The 16,676-nt window shown below is 40.4% G+C and overlaps 1 protein-coding gene across 1 annotated transcript; it reads left to right on the top strand.

Moving 5' to 3' along the window:
* The first annotated feature begins 5,870 nt into the window (after window positions 1-5,870).
* LOC134206525 (DNA ligase 1-like) lies at window positions 5,871-10,918 on the top strand. The gene is made up of 4 exons (XM_062682249.1): window positions 5,871-5,920; window positions 7,941-8,106; window positions 8,355-8,403; window positions 10,476-10,918. The coding sequence occupies exons 1-4, from the start codon at window positions 5,871-5,873 to the stop codon at window positions 10,916-10,918; spliced, it is 708 nt and encodes a 235-aa protein (XP_062538233.1).
* The last annotated feature ends 5,758 nt before the right edge of the window (window positions 10,919-16,676 follow it).

Below are 16,676 nucleotides of genomic sequence, written 5' to 3'. Positions count from 1 at the left end.
CCTCTGTTACGCTGTTTTGTATACCTTGTATATGCAGTGTCACAAAATTTTAGAAACCCCTCCCTCCCCCCCCCTAAAACCTGTGACATTGTTCAACGACCCCAAAGAAAAAAAAAACCAACTTATTTCACCGAATAGTGATACTGCCTTTCTCGCATTTAGTCAAGACACCAACCTTACATGTCACTTATATGGCTCGGTTCAATGTACCATTTTCGTAATAACTTTCAAACGCGATCAACTAGGCTTTGCCTTCTATCGAATAGAACTTGTTGTGAGAAAATCGGCTAAGGTTCACTATAAGAAAAGTTGTTTAATGTTTTTCTTAGCTTTTGTGCACACACATACACACATGCATACAGTTCGTTGAGCTGAGTTGATTGGTATATAACACTATGGGTCTCCGGGCCTTCTATAAAAGGTTCGTTCTTGAAGTGAAATGATAGCCTTTCGGTACAACTTTGTTGTACGAGAAAGGCAAAAATAATGTGTACATTATATATTCAAAACAGGCCTTTAGATCGTTGGTTACGCGCGTCGATCTGAAATGATCTACTTCAGGTATTTCTTGGATATCCGCGAACGGCTTTCATTCGCAGATTCTGTTACTGTGAAACCTCCATGAGTCGATATTAAAGGGACCTTACATTTACAAAACCATCTTGTAGCTCATTGGTTATGCATGTAGATCTGAAGGCCTCCATTTCAGGTATTTCTTTGATAACCGCGAACGTCTTCCATACGCAGATTTTGTTATATGTACTACAATAGGTACATTACATTTACAAAGCACGCCTGTAGATCATTGGTTACGCGTGTGAGCCTAGTGGCCTTCACTTCAGGGATTTCTTGGATAACCGTGAAGATCTTCCACACGCAGATTTTATCATATGTACCACAATGGATATATTACATTTACAAAACAGGCCTGTAGATCATTGGTTACGCGTGTAGATCTGATGGCCTCCACTTAAGGTATTTCTTGGATAACCGCGAACGACTTCCATACGCAGATTCGGTTAAATGTACTACAATGGGTACATTACATTAACAAAACAGGCCGGTAGATCATTGGTTACGCGTGTAGACCTGAAGGCCTTCACTTCAGGGATTTCTTGGATAACCGTGAAGATCTTCCATACGCAGGTTCTATCATACGTACCACAATGGGTATATTACATTTACAAAAAAAGCCTGTAGTTCAATGGTTACGCGTGTAGATCTGAAGACCTCCACTTCTGATATTTCTTGGATAACCGCGAACGTCTTCCATACGCAGATTCTGTTATATGTTCTACAGTGGGTACATTAAATTTACAAAACAGGCCTGTAGATCATTGGTTACGCGTGTAGACCTGAAGGCCTTCACTTCAGGGATTTTTTGGATAGCCGTGCATATCTTCCATACGCAGATTCTATCATATGGACCACAATGGGTATATTGCATTTACAAAACAGGCCTGTAGATCATTGGTTACGCGCGTAGATCTGAAGACCTCCACTTCAGGTATTTCTTGGATATCCGCGAACGTCTTCGATACGCAGATTCTGTTATATGTACCACAATGGGTACATTACATTAACAAAATAGGCCTGTAGATCATTGGTTACGCGTGTAGACCTGAAGGGCTTTACTTCAGGGATTTCTTGGATAACCGTGAAGATCTTCCATACACAAATTCTATCATGTGTACCACAATGGGTATATTACATTTACAAAACAGGCCTGTAGATCATTGGATACGCGTGTAGATCTGAAGACCTCCACTTCAGGTATTTCTTGGATAGCCGCGAACATCCTCCGTACACATATTCTTTTCAATGTTTCACAATGTACACATATCATATTCAGAACAGGCCAATATTAATTGAATTTATGTTATTTTTATTTAACACGGTATGATACCGCATAAAAAACTAATTTGGTGTACTTGTAGAAATCGCACACCAATACCAACAGATTTATTTGACAGCAATCCATCGAGTTTCAGACTGGACGAATGAAAATTCTCATGGACATAAACAGATTTTCATAAGACAAATTTGAAAAATTTGAAGGGTATTTTTGATTGCCGATTCTCAATAAACTATGATTTTTTCAATGCGCTAATAGTACACAATGAAAACTAGGAACTCTAAAATACGTGTTACATACAACTTAGTTAGAGTAAGTACTTGGGCTGGCGTATAAATTAGATTTGAAAACCAAGCACTACCTACTACGACGGGAATTAGCTCACTACCCTACCAAGCACAACTTAACATATTGGTCTGCGAAATGATGAGGTGACATCTGGGAAGGAGCGACCTACACAGTGGTAGTAGTGCAATGAGCTAGACTTTACTAAGGTGGCGCAGATCAGCGTTGCGTGCCACTAGTTATCTCTTTCACTCTCCCGTTGTTCTTATGCAACGCAAATAGTGACGTCACTATTTGCGTTGCATAAGATCAGTGGGAGAGTAAAAGAGAGAACTAGTGGCACGCAGCGCTGATCTGCGCCACCTTAGTAAAGTTTAGCTCCTTGGTAGTAGTGTAGGCGACAACCCCTTCGCAAGAGGTGGGTTGTTCAGGTCTCCGCCTAGAAGGCCAGAGGCAATACTAATAGTCGGCAGCTCGGTGTGCAGCGCCAGCGTGGGTCACTTAACCTTCATCTCGGCTATGCCGGTAGAGGTTATCGACGGTCCATGGCTTGTGGAGGCGATGAACCGCAAACTCGATGGGCTTCCGACCTTCGAAGTGGCGACGGAACAGCTGGACGCCATAATCGACTTTGCGTCATCGAAGCATAATATCAGTAAGGACCTCAAGAGGAGCTTGCTGAAACTTCGAAAATCGATGTTGGACTCCAAGCTGGAGAGGGCGATAGGGACGGCCAAGTGTAAACCTTGTACTTTGTATACGAGAAAGGCAAAAAGTGAAGGGTTGTATCACAGATACGACTGTAAATTGAACGTAGATTTACGTATAGTGCGATACTGGATGCGAAATTTGATTATTAACATTGTATGCCGGATGGCTAATAGCCGAAATGTAGGCAATTTACTATATAAGTGCAATTCAAAATTGGCTGGCGAAATTGAATTTTTCAATAGTTAAATGTAATAGTTAAATGAATCAATTGTTTACAACAGTTGTATAGAATCTTAGAGAATTTACTGATCGATTCATACTAAGATCTATGGAATCTGTTGGAAAACGACTGAGTTATTGATTCGTACTTCCTGACCTCTTTTCATGACGGTCCCAAATTTGAAACTTTGGAATGACATAATTGTAAATAATGTGTGAAAAAAGTTATTAGCAAACTAGTCCCATGACATCAAAACGACATTTCCCGGCACTGACGGAGAGCCGCCAAAATATTAATCAAAGCAATCATGGTGATTTGCCGTCAGTTAAATGCCTGTGGTGAACCATCGTAGACAGTATATATAATAGTTTTCCAGCAAACCCTGCTTGCCTATTCTCACAATAAGCTCTACAGTTTAGACTTTAGGATTTTATTTAGAATTTTTAAATATTTAATTAGATCTTGTATGTGATTTTTATAGGGACGATAACATTTCAAATAACAAAAATCTGTACGAATCTGTACTCCATTTGAAAAATCTGTATATAATCTGTAATCTGTATCATGTCTGTATTGACGTTTAAAAATCTGTTAAATACAGATAAATCTGTATATATGGCAGCCCCGGTCATAGATTCGTTTTGTTTATTGATTTTGTGTCTGGATACAAGAAGAAAGTCTGAAAGTAGGCATTAAAATGTTTAGTTGGATTGTCCCAAGTTTGTTCCAGACACAGACATCGAATCGTTGATGAGTAATTCTCGCTGAAACCGGGCCACTATTTACACGAGGTTCTTAAAAATGCCTAAATTTATATTTTTTTTAAAGCTTTCGGCGAGTATATTGAGGATCCGAGTTGAATTCTTCAGAAAGATGAACCCCTAGTTAGTTATACACGAAATCATTTTAATGGACCCCTCGATTTTACATACACCTGAGATTCTTGGACACAATGCACAATATAAGCTAAGCTTTCTATCGATGTATTAATATTCAAAATCGGTGGTTGCGAACCCAGCTGAAAAATAGTTTTCAAAAAGAAATCCAAGATGGCGGCCAAATTCAATGTGGATGCTTCTCTTTTCAATATTGCAAATTGAGGATACACTCTTCCTCTTTCCAACGATATGCTGATCTTTACGATAGGTTGAGAAATGCTGGAGTTATGATAGTTTTGGTGAGTCAAGAATTGACAAAAATCGAGGGGTCCATTAAAATGATTTCGTGTATAACTAACGAGGGGTTCATCTTTCAGAAGAATTCAACTCGGATCCTTAATATACTCGCCGAGAGCTTTCGAAAGAATATAAATTTAGGCATTTTTAAGAACCTCGTGCAAATAGTGGCCCGGTTTCAGCGAGAATTACTCTGATGCCAAATGGCATCAGTTGATTCGTGGTGCTCAAATAGGAAAAGAATCCTATACAAAGGCTCAGCTATGTATATAGCAAACTTATTGCTATAGACAAAATGCGGAATACGCAATAAAAATATAGGGGGACGGTTCGGCATTTCATCCCATAGCTCCTATTTCCATCCCATCAAAAAGAAAGCAATGAAAAGAAATTTGGTTTGTTTCTCATTTTTGTGATATTTTTCACCAGTGAGCAAAAAGAAGCGACGAGATCGGTGCTGTATTTCTTTGTATTGCGATGAGATGAATATATGTTCAGTGAGATGGAAAACGGAACAGTTCTCCTATTTGCGGGATTTGGCTGATGGACCAAAATCTCATATAAAACCTCGTTATTTCCCGTAGTGGGCACCACCTAGCCATACCTCTCAGGGTACCAGGAGAGAACGAGCATTATTTTAATTTGTTATTTGTTCCATGCTGCTTGAGCATCTTTATGTTTGTATAAAATAAAAGTTGTGTTTGTACTTTCGACCGTCTTTTTTTAATCCGTCCCACTGTGCGATGTGGGTGATAAAACTCAACATGCACTGCAACTTGATGCATAATATACAGCCAAGTAAAGCGCTTGTTTAACCATATTTTAGCAAAAAAAAAATAGTTCTGGCACATATGCTTCTATTGTTTACTACATTTAAAATTTTGATATCTTATGTTAAAATGGAACCTTCTTCCTTATAATAGCTTCAAAGAGACTATAAATATGCACCACTTGCAAAGTTTGATTTTCTGTTAGGTTTTTTGCCGGTTGTGGACCACTCCGGTTCTCAAGTGAATTGATTATAATCGTATAATCCTGAAAGAAAAAAACTAAAGTTGACTATCTAAAAGCACTTTTATCTAATCCAATTAAAATAGAAGGAAAAAGCAGCAAAACAGCACTTACCAACACCACCTCCACCGGATGGAGTTCCTTTAGCCAAGAATTTGACTATCACGGCCTTCATCGACGGATTCTTTTTCGCTTCCGCACGCATCTGTCGCTCCTTGTGGGCCTTGCGCCAATAGCAACCGGATTTCTTCGTCATGATTTTTCGGTGGTATCAGCCTATAATTTTTTTAAGATGAAGTTTATTCGGATAATATAGAAGTTTTTCTTGACATAGAATACGTCCTTCGGGAAAACATAGGGAGGTCATTCTGCAGTATCAAATTTGAGACCGTCACGAAAAGTGATCAGGAAGTATGGGCTTATAACTCAGCCATCTTCCAACCGATTTTGATGATTTTTGTATCAATCGATCGACAAACTCTTTAGGATTTTGCACAACTATTAAACACAAGAGAATAAAAGTGCCAAACTATTGAAAAAAATGAATTGCCTACACTTTGGCTTTTAGTCATCTGGCGCGTGAATTGATAAATGTTAAAAATCAAATTCGAAAATGATTAAAGAAACCTATAATTACTATTCTGAGTCGCTGCACTCTAATACGTAATTCTACGTTCATTTTGCGATCGTGTCTCTGATACAACCTTCTACCACAGATAAACAGACGTAACAGCTTGAACAATCTTCTGAAATATCCATCGCCCAACTCCTCTACTACCATCTTGCGAGCATGTTACACGAAACAATATTTCGTATGACATTATCACCAGAAGGCGCTGGAGTGAAATGTCAAACTCGAAGGATTACGACGCAAGCACCTCTAGTTGTGAAACGCGCAACCAATCAAATTCAAATTGATTGTTGAAGTCATGGTCGATGGTATTTTTTCCAGTGTTACGTCTGTTTGTCTGTGCTTCTACTTTTTTCAACGAAACCCTTCCCCATGAAAAAAGTCTCAGTATACAGGCTATGTTCTTAGCCGACAAATATCCAGAATCGTCGGCAAGTTTTTTTTTGGGCAATGCAACATAATTACAATAGGAAAACCAACAAATCGAACCAGTTATTGCTAATAGGAAAATTTACCATAATTTCTTATCGAAATGCAAAAACAATCCAGAAATGAACGGACGTCATTACGATTTTGGCAAAACTACGAACAGAATTAAAAAAAAATCAGTTCAATCAAAGTTAATTGCCTATATTCCGGGGATTAAACCACCCGACTTGGACATTAATTTACAATGTTATGAAAGCTCATATGTGAATATATACATTGTGTGGAAGATATTGATTTGAAACATGTATTGGAGGTAACCACTTCCCCTTCGATGGGACTCGAACGCACGACCCTCAGTACGCTAGACTGGTGATTTAACCAACTACGAAGCTACGAAGGACCTCCGTCGGCCTTCGCAACCTAGCGGCTACTGAATGAGTTCGAAATTCCCAAATTGGACGCATAGTCAAATCACTCGCTATCCATTTTGTAACGTTTTACGTTTTTGCGATCAATTTTCGATTAAGTCAAAATAAGAATTTATGACGTTTTTCTCTTTTTAAGTAAAATCATAAATTAAAATTATTTGGAATTAATTAAATAGTGAAACATTACGTTACGTTAATAATTTGAAGACCGGACGAAAATAAATTTGAATTTTTATTTGTATGTCGATTACGAGGTTTGTGTCTTGAGTAAATTATTATCCAAATAGAAATTGACCATGTACTGTTGTAGTGTTCTCATGTGCTCGTTTTTTATCGACCCACCGAAGGCGCGCACTCTTTGTCGCCATATCAAATTTATTTGGCGCAAATTTAAAATAATTGACGACTTTTCAAAAGGATAAGTTTTTTTTATTAAATTCAGACAAGAACTCGATCATTTCGCTAAGTGAACGGCTGGTGATCAGAAGTGTTTGCGAGTAGATTACAAAGCTTTTCATTATGTAAAGTTGATTTTGGCTAGTTTGACTAAAAGGTAAAGTGTGATTGGAGTGAATTGTTCTGTGTCTATTTTAATCAAATTTCTAAAATTAACAGTTAACGTAGCAGACGTCATTAGGACGTGTTTTTTGAATTCCGCGAACACCGAGTTAGTTAAGTGAAACGTACAAAAAGGTAAAACGAATTTTAATGTTTAATGTAAAGTTTTTTTAATGAAAAGGGCTGGTTTTTGAGTATTCGACCGGAGTCGGATACGGGAATACGTGTGGCGTCTACAGGGCCCGCCATTTCGTCCAACGGACATCGAGAGCTCGAGCGTGCGTTAAGGCCCGCCTGCAAAGGTAGTCAAACGGAGGAGGAGTGAAGTCGCTCGTCTAAAAGCGAAAACTCGGCGGTCGCCAATCAACCGTCGAAGGTAAGATCCCCAAGCCAATTCCCGTTGATCATTCCTGAGAGTGCGGTCCCCGTACGTCGTCAATAATCGTACGCTGGACCGAACCCGAACCGACGGTTAGTAGTCTTCTTTTTAGTCCTCGCTCGGTGAACCGGAAAGGTACGCGAAGCCGGGTCGTTAGGGAAAGGAAGCTACTAGCTTGAGGGAACGGTTATTCTGGACCACTCTCGATTCCGAAATCGGAAGCCTTCCGTCCAGCCACCACTCCCTCCGCATCTTTAGTTTCGGCCATATCGCTCGAGCTCGACCTCCATCGCTGCGCGCCAATCTGCGGCATCTGCGGCAAAGCCAATCGGCCGCCATCGCCACAACCTGGTCGGAGGACATCGTCGCCATCTTCTCGGCGGAGTATTCGCATCAGTGCATCGAGGAGCAAAAACCTGCGCAGGTATGTGAGCTTATTATTTCATGGCCATGATTTAGCTCATTTTCTCCATTCCAACCGAAATAGACCGTACCGAAATAGTACCGTCCAACCCGAAATAGAGAATAAATGTTGTTAAGTGATTTGAAGAAGTTAGTTTGAGTTTTTAGTTGTATTGCGTTTCACGGGGCTGGGAAAATTCACTCCCATTGCGTTTGCCGTGGCTACAGTTTAAAGTTGTCTTCGAAAGTTGCTTTCCGTTCTTTTTTCAGTGGGTTGAGCGAGTTCAGGTAGGTGGGAAGTGGGGAAAGAATATTAAGCGTAAGTAATTTTGGACCCTGCGACCGCTCGAGAGTCCCCAGAGGTAAAGGGTCTGTAAAAGTCGGGCAAATAGAGAACACGGCCGGTGGTCTCTCTTCGAGAGTGGCGCTTAAGCCACCGTGTTTTAAAATCACCTCGAGAACAATTCGCGAACGGTTACAGTGGCGCCCAACGTCAAAATTACTAATTCTCTCAGTTGAATCAGAATTTTTGAATTTTTTTCTATTATTATTATTGGGTTAGGGACAAAAGGTCGAAAGACAAAAGGTCGAAAGACAAAACGTCGAAAGACAAAAGGTCGAAGGGACAAATGGTCGAAAAGGACAAAAGGTCGAAAGGGACAAAAGGTCGAAAGGACAAAACGTCGAACGGGACAAAAGGTCGAAACGGACAGAACGTCGAACGGGACAAAAGGTAGAAAGAAACTAAAGATCAATAAGATCAAAAGGTCGAAATGGACAAGGAACTGAAACGGAGAGAGTCAATCTAGCACAAGAGTTGCCCTACACAGATAGCAAAAACTCTGCTCTTTTATTTTTCACAATTTTTAACAAATAAATAAAATTCATTCAGTGAGTACAACTAATAGATGGATGTTGAGTTTTCTAAATGTCACTTCGATCTGTCAAAATGATTGCACGCCGCACATCAATTACACCCACTGGCGGAAACAGAGGTGGGACATCACACGATGCAATCACACCATTGTTCTCAACGGCTATTATTCTTGCACCAAGTGGTGTCCCACCAAATAACAATAGCTGGCTCCGCCAGTGAATACACCGGCGTTTTCAATGCGTGCGCCTGCGTGGCTGCGGAGTGCACTATTTTGACAGATCGAAGCGATATTCAGAAAACCTAGATTTTCATCTATTATTTGCACTCATTGAATGAATTTAATTTAATTGCTAAACATAGTTGAAAATAAAAGAGCAACTTTTTTGCCAACTGTATAGGACTCTGTCTCGCGCAATACAAGTTTTATTCATTTTCTAAATCAACAATATTTTTATCTCTAACAGAACTATCAAGATATTCATAATATTGTTTCATAGTAATTACTCCTTCTTTGAAAATTGCTCATTCTTCAACTTTGATTGATGTGATGAGTGTGTTATTTCCACTCGAAGTTAAATGCATTTTATAAATTCTTTCGGAATACACCTTTTGTCCCTTTCGACCTTTTGTCCCTTTCGACCTTTTGTCCTTTTCGACCTTCTGTTCTTTTTGACCTTTTGTCCTTTTCGACCTTTTGTCCTTTTCGACCTTTTGTCCTTTTCGACCTTTTGTCCTTTTCGACATTTTGTGCCTTTCGACCTTTTGTCCTTTCGACGTTTTGTCTTTTCGACCTTTTGTCCTTTCGACCTTTTGTCTTTTCGACCTTTTGTCTTTCGACCTTTTGTCCTTTCGACTTTTTGTCTTTCGACCTTTTGTCATAGATTCATCATTATTATCTTAAATTTTAATTTTATTATTATTTTTTTGAATTTTTAGGCTAAGTTTTTTAATTGAATTAAATTTATTATAGGTTAAGATTTTTATTTTGAATTTTAATTTTAGGTTAGTTTAATATTTAATTGAATTGAATTACTTCTTAAATTTTGTTTCTTTTCATAATCTCAATTAAGAAAAGAAGTCGAAAATGAGTCTTCGGTATATTTTACCTGTTGCAGATCAACTGCTAGAAGACGAAGTGAATTTTGATTTGAAGTTGCGTGGACAGTTAGTGGACCGTAGGGAGAATCTAGAGGATAAGAGAAGGTTTTTAGCAAGATTGTTGCTTGAAGAGAAAGAAGGAAAAACTACTTGGGTGGCAAAACATAATTTCAACGATGAGGTGAACCGGTCAAGGGCCGAAAACCTCATTAATAAAGACAATAAAAATAAAAATTTCAACGATGAAGTCTTAAGAATTGATAAGAACGTCAAATCCATAGCATTGAGTTTGAACAAGAAATTCGATCTCGCTTTGGTGTCCAGACTGCGACATTATTTCATTCGAACAAAAACCGCGGCGATTCAGGATGATTCTGAAGAACAAAATCAGGCAAAACTTTGTGCCCAAATTACAGAGATTTTGAAAAGCGTTGGGCATAAAGTCTATACAGATCCAACTGCAGATAGCGAATCAGAGGATAGCAGGAAGAACAGAGGAGAAAGTAGAGTGCAGAAGGGAGTGAAAGAAGAATCTGGTAATGAGGATAAAGTCAAGGAAAGAAAGAAAGAAGAACGAGAGAAACGGGATCGAGAAAAGAAAGAGGAAGAAGAAAGGAAGTATCAGTTGAAGAAGGAACAAGAGAAGAGAGAGATGGAAAGAAAGGCGCAAGAGCAAGAAGAACAAGAAAAGCAGGAGGAATTAGAAGCAGAATGGAGAGAGTTTGTGCTTTGGAAGCAAGATAAATTGTACAAGGAAGCAACATCAAGTAAAAATAAATTACAGGACGATGATACAGGGCCGCCGAAGAGCAGTAAGAGCCAAAAATCTCGTCTGAGTCTAGAGAAAGAGATGTTTTAAGTGAGCAGGAAACAGATGATGAAAAGCCGCCGAAGAGCCATAAGCGCTTGTTATCATCCAAAGAAAATTATGGAAAGGACACTTCTAGAAGAGACAAACGGCCGCCGGAGAGCATTAAGAGCCGGAAATCTCATAAAGGTTGGGGAAAAAATGAGGAAAATGACAGAGGTAGAAGAGACAAACGGCCGCCGGAGTGCATTAAGAGCCGGAAATCTCATAAAGGTTGGGAAGAACATAAGGAAAATGACAGAGGTAGGTGTGAGAGGAGGCCGCCGGAGTGCCATAAGAGCCGACCATCACGGAAAAATAAAAGCCTCGACGGAAAAAGTAGAAGGAAGAGGTTCAGTTCGGAAAGTAGTGAAGAAAATTTGAAGAATAGAAGTGTTAAAGGCAGGTCAAGGCGAGTCAGCCGAAGTAATTCAGAGAGTGAGTACGATTCAGATAGAAGCTACAGGAATAAACGACAAGATTCAAGTAGAAGAAGGAGAAGATCATCAAGTTCAGGTCACGGAAGAAGATTTTACAGAAAATCGCGCGTAGACAGTTGGGACCTAAATTTTTCGGGAGATAGCAGAAGTATTCAGGTGGAAGATTTTTTAAGTAGAATACAAAAGCTTGCGCGTCATGAAGGTGTATCAATAGAAGAATTACTCATGAATATACACCGAAGACTAAAGGGGGAAGCATACGATTGGTGGTTCACCAGAGAGAGCAATTTTACTAGTGGGAACAGATTCGAAAACGAAATTCGTTTTCGGTATGGAAATCCCAATAGGGACAGAGGAATTCGTGCTCAGATTAGGGAACTGAAACAGAAAAAAGGTGAAACGTTCATAGCATTTGTGACAGAGGTTGAAAAATTAAACCAATGTCTACAACGACCTTTTTCGTCCAGAACACTATCTGAGTTGATCTGGGAGAATATGCGTCCGCACTATCGCTCCAGACTGTCGGTTCTGTACATAGAGAACCTGGAAGACCTGATAGAAGTTAATCATAAGATCGACGCTAACGATCCAAGCTTCTACAGAGTTCAAGAAAACCGAAAAGAACTTCATCAGCTGAGTATTGAAGACTCGGACGATGACTATTCAGATGATGAACACATTCAATCGCTCAGAGTAAACGAGGTTAGGTCGAAAAAAGCCGGCCCAACGAATATTCAACAAAAAACGCAAACGAGGCGACCTAACGCAAACAGTCAAGAACAGCAAGCAAATAATGCTACAGGGCTATTGTGTTGGAATTGTAGGAACACAGGGCATATTTGGAGAGAATGTAGGCAGCCGAAAGAGATATTTTGTTATGCCTGTGGAAATCCAGGAAGGACATCTAGAAACTGCGAGAGGAATCATACTCCGCTATATCAAAGAGGAGCACAGGAAAATTCTCGTCCAACAAACTAGATGCGGGGTGTTTGAAAGGGAATCCAGTCGCCTCGCTGTTGGAAGGAATTCCCAAACAACAAAACACTGTTTTAGAGATTAGGGTAAACCCAAGTGCTTGTCCTCATGTGAAGGTCAATATATTATGAACTGAAGTTATTGCTCTGCTCGAAAGTTGTTCCCACCCTTATTGTTCCAGAAATAAGGAAACCTTTAATTTTAGGGATGGATTTTTGGAGGGCGTTTCAGATTCGTCCAATGATCGCTTCCCAGAATAAACTTCAGGATTTAGAATTGACATGGACTTCAGGTTTGGCAGGCAATGAGATAAATTGTCTAACTGTTGTGCCACAGTCACACAGTACGAACAAAGACATGATATCGCTCTCTATTCAGCTGGTTAGACCGCTGGAACCAGAAATAAAGTTCACAGCAAAGCCTGAGGGAGACGAATCTTTAGACGTCCCGACCTTGGACTTGTAATCGTGTTTTAACCGTGTTTTAAAATCACCTCGAGAACAATTCGCGAACGGTTACAATTTGTCAAGCCCATACTTCCACATTTTTTCCTCGTCTTTCCCTCGGTTTTTATCAAATCTCTGTTGCAGAGTTTCCTTGGAATAATTTCGGGAAGAATTCCATGAAGAATGCGCGTAAGGTTTTTTAGATCTTGATTTCACAACTTAATTTCCATAAGAAGTTCTTTAAGAATTTCCAGAGAAGGTGGATTAAGTTGAATTCCTGTAGTTTGCGAAGTAAATTATGAAGTGTTCTTGGAGGAGTTTCTGGAGGAAATCCAGAAAGAACTTCAGGAGTTCTTTCATGATTAGTTAATAGATATTTAGAAAGTTACAGGACTTCTCGAAGATTTCCTGAGCAAATATCTTTAAGCATTCATATAAGAACTTCCGGAGGAATTCCTGGAGGAACTTCCGGAGAAATTTCTCGAGGAACTTTCCTAGGAATTCTGGAGGAACTTCCCGGAGAATTCCTGGAGGAACTTCCCGAGGAATTCCTGGAGGAACTTCATAGGAGGAATTCCTGGAAGCATTCATATAAGAACTTCCGGAGGAATTCCTGGAGGAACTTCCGGAGGAATTTCTGGAGGAGCTTCCGGAGGAATTCCTGGAGGAACTTCCCGGAGAATTTCTGGAGGAGCTTCCCGGGTAATTCCTGGAGGAACTTCCGGAGGAATTCCTGGAAGAACTTCCGGAGGAATGCCTGGAGAAACTTCCGGAGAGATTCCTGGAGGAACTTCAGGAGGAAGTCCTGGAGGAAGCTCTGGAGGAATTTCTGGAAGAAGTTCTGGAGGAATTCCTGGAGGAATTTCCGGAGGAATTCCTGGAAGAACTTGCGGAGGAATACCTCTTAGAACGTCCGCAGGAATTCCTCTAAGAACTTCCCCAGGAATTCCTCGAGCCACTTTCGCAGGAATTCCTCCAGGAATGTCTGCAGGAATTACTCTAGGAACATTCGCATGAATTCCCGGAGGATCTTTTGGAACACTTCGAAGGAATTTGAGGAATAATTTCGTAAAATTTCTATTGCTTGAAAATAGGCCCACGCCGACCCACACCGCCGCCGACCCACACCGCCGCCGATTACCAACGGCGTAATGCCGCCACGCCGTCGCCGCGGGCTGAAAATTATCTATCACGCCCCCGCCGATAAATTTTCAAATCGGCGCACAGGTCTACTATTAACTTGGATCGAAGTACAATTTGCACAAGCACCAGTCACGGAGTAGCACGCATTTATATGTACAGTCAGTCTAAGCGTAGCTAATGAAATATCAGAAGTTAGTTAAAAACCCAGATTAATCCCCCCTAGCGCTGGTGATTCCTTTCTCGTTCATTATAAAATGTATCAAGAAAAGTACATTAGGGAGGTCGAAACAGCATAAATAAAAAGCAATGAATGCCCTAGAGCTAAAAATGGCTCCTTTATCGATACATTTTATAATGAACGAGAAAGGCATCATCATCACTAGGTGGAATAATCTGGGTTTTTCCTATTGTGCATCATATGGCATATGCCTTACAAATCAGGATGGCTAGTCAAAATAGGGCAAGTATTGACCAGAATACATTCGATAGATTTTAATATTGTTGATTGGAACCTTCTAAACTGTTTCAAATTTTGTACTCAAATTTACAATTGATATTCCATGCAGGTAAAGAACTTTTCATTAGCTTTCTTTTGTACTACATAAAATGGTGGAGGGACCTATCGTTTTGAGAGTGTCCGGTATTGATAGGTGTCTGACGCTAGGGGACCCCCCCCCCCACTACTTAACCACGTTATTGTGTAGCAAACTAATAAAAATAATTTACGCGTAGAAGTTTTTGTTATAAAAATCATGAAACTTATGAGAAACATCGAACGTATTCTCGACATTCGTACCTTTCAACAGCTGAGACGAATCATTTGGATTTGATATTCAATAACTACGATTAATCTACGAAGATAGAGAGACCATACTATTTCCAAACCAGTCAATATAGCGCATTCCCTAGCTTTGTTTGTATTTATAACTGTTTCTTCGGCTGTATGGTACAGTCCCTCAGCAATCAAGCTCATCAACAAGATGTCTCGTTGCAAGGCGATCAGTTAGATCTCGAAAACAAGGAATTTCGTAAATTGCAACTACAATGCTGGAACCGGGCCTTAATATTCGTACACATATAGGAAAACGTCCGACGACGCACTATGCATTGGAACATTGGTGCACGCACCCGTGAGAGGTCTACTTTTGAAATAAGGACAGAGACAGAAAGCGCTTACGAAAACATCTCCAGAGGACCATCGCTGAGCAAGATGAAGATACACAACCGTCCTTGTGGTCATATGTGGGGTGACCTCCTCGGTTGGTCCGGCGAAAAACAGTCCAAGCGTAGTCGGTTGACCAAACTTCTTTAATCAAGTCTCGGTCGTTCGGTCCTTGCTGCCCGGCTGCATCTTTGCCTTGGTTGACTGCTGCTGCGTTAGGATCTTGTATCATCTCGGACATGATGCACAACACGAAAACCAATTTCTCCAATCTACCCACACATCTTGCGAGCATTCTTCCCTGCTTGCCTTGACTGGGCTGCAATCTGCATCATTGGGGTGTGTACGGTTTGTTATCTACAAAGCGAATGCAGGTCGGTCAGCCAGCGATGGACCCATGAGGCAGGAAGAGCACACACGTGTGTGTCACCCAACAGAAGTGTGAGTCCTATGTGCGCAGCCAGGCCGGCGAAATTGGTCAGCACTAGCAGAAGAAAGTTTGCCATGCACCGTTTTATAATAGCCCTCGTTGCTAGCACCGTCGTCATCAGAACGAACGCTTCTCATCGTCGTCGCCGTAGTTTTAGTTGATGATGGCAGGGTCGGAATTATCGAAAGTATTATTTTTTTTAGCTTGACGGAAACCTAACTCAAACAATGTTTATCGATCTGTTCAAAAGTTTTTCAGAACATTTCAAATCGTTATCTCCTGTTACTTATGTAGAGTTTTTTTTTTAAAGAAATCGTATTTATTTTGTTTATTCATAAATTTTGTTGTATAAGGGTCACAATTTTACAAAAAAAAATATCAGGAAATCCCTACGCAAGTCTATGCTAGTATAATATGAAATACAAAAATGTTTGTTTTTTCTCCACATCAGAAATTGCGGAAGCAAGAAAGTGCGCTTTTGGGAATTTTCAAATTTTAAAATATCACTAAAGTTTGTTTTTTCTCATAGTAATTTTCTGACAGCTATTTAGCTTTTCCAATAATATATTCGATTCTACTCTGTGCGGTTGATGACCGGCTAGATTTACGCAAGAAGGAAATGCATTCTCACTGGGAGGTAATGCTGGACGGAAGGTGGAGGAGATTTCTGGTAAAAGAAAGTCCTTTGACCATTAGACGAAACTCATTGGAACGGGAGATGAAGCCTCTCATCGTCGTCGTCGTTGTCGTAGCAGCGTTGCTAACCAAACGAATCCTTTGGCTGCATCGCCATCTCATCGGACCATGGCCACCGTCGTCGTCGTCGCCGGCGTTAAGAGCATCAACCCACCCACTGCCGTAGTGGAGCTACTCTTACGGTTGATAGCTGATAGAATGGGAAACTCTTCCAACCAAGTCCAAGCTGGAAGCGTAGAGCAAACTCCCTTTTCTGGAAATGATGGTATGTGGTGACGACGACGTTGGGATATTTTTCCTAACATGCATGTATATCACAACAAATAATATTTTTCCTCTTGCCTTTGATAGTGTGGGCAGTGCACGGCAGTTAGTGGATCCAGCTGGGTGGCAGGTGAGGAGGTTCATCTCCTCGTTTTTGCGAAGCTGCATCTGCAGTCTGTGCATGATGATGTACAGCGAAATGGTCAGTCTTACT

This window comes from Armigeres subalbatus, chromosome 1 (assembly GCF_024139115.2).
Source record: "Armigeres subalbatus isolate Guangzhou_Male chromosome 1, GZ_Asu_2, whole genome shotgun sequence".
NCBI classification, from domain to species: domain Eukaryota; kingdom Metazoa; phylum Arthropoda; class Insecta; order Diptera; family Culicidae; genus Armigeres; species Armigeres subalbatus.
Note: the sequence above shows the minus strand (reverse complement) of the source record. Positions and strands in the feature narration are given on the sequence as shown.

What these genes read in the sequence shown, in the direction of transcription:
- LOC134206525 (XM_062682249.1), top strand. Translation starts at nt 5,871, where the DNA reads ATGATTAAAGAAACCTATAATTACTATTCTGAGTCGCTGCACTCTAAT. An exon ending in GAGTCGCTGCACTCTAATAC is followed by an intron (nt 5,921 to 7,940) that starts GTAATTCTACGT and finishes CCGCATCTTTAG; the next exon opens with TTTCGGCCATATCGCTCGAG. An exon ending in AGGAGCAAAAACCTGCGCAG is followed by an intron (nt 8,107 to 8,354) that starts GTATGTGAGCTT and finishes TTCTTTTTTCAG; the next exon opens with TGGGTTGAGCGAGTTCAGGT.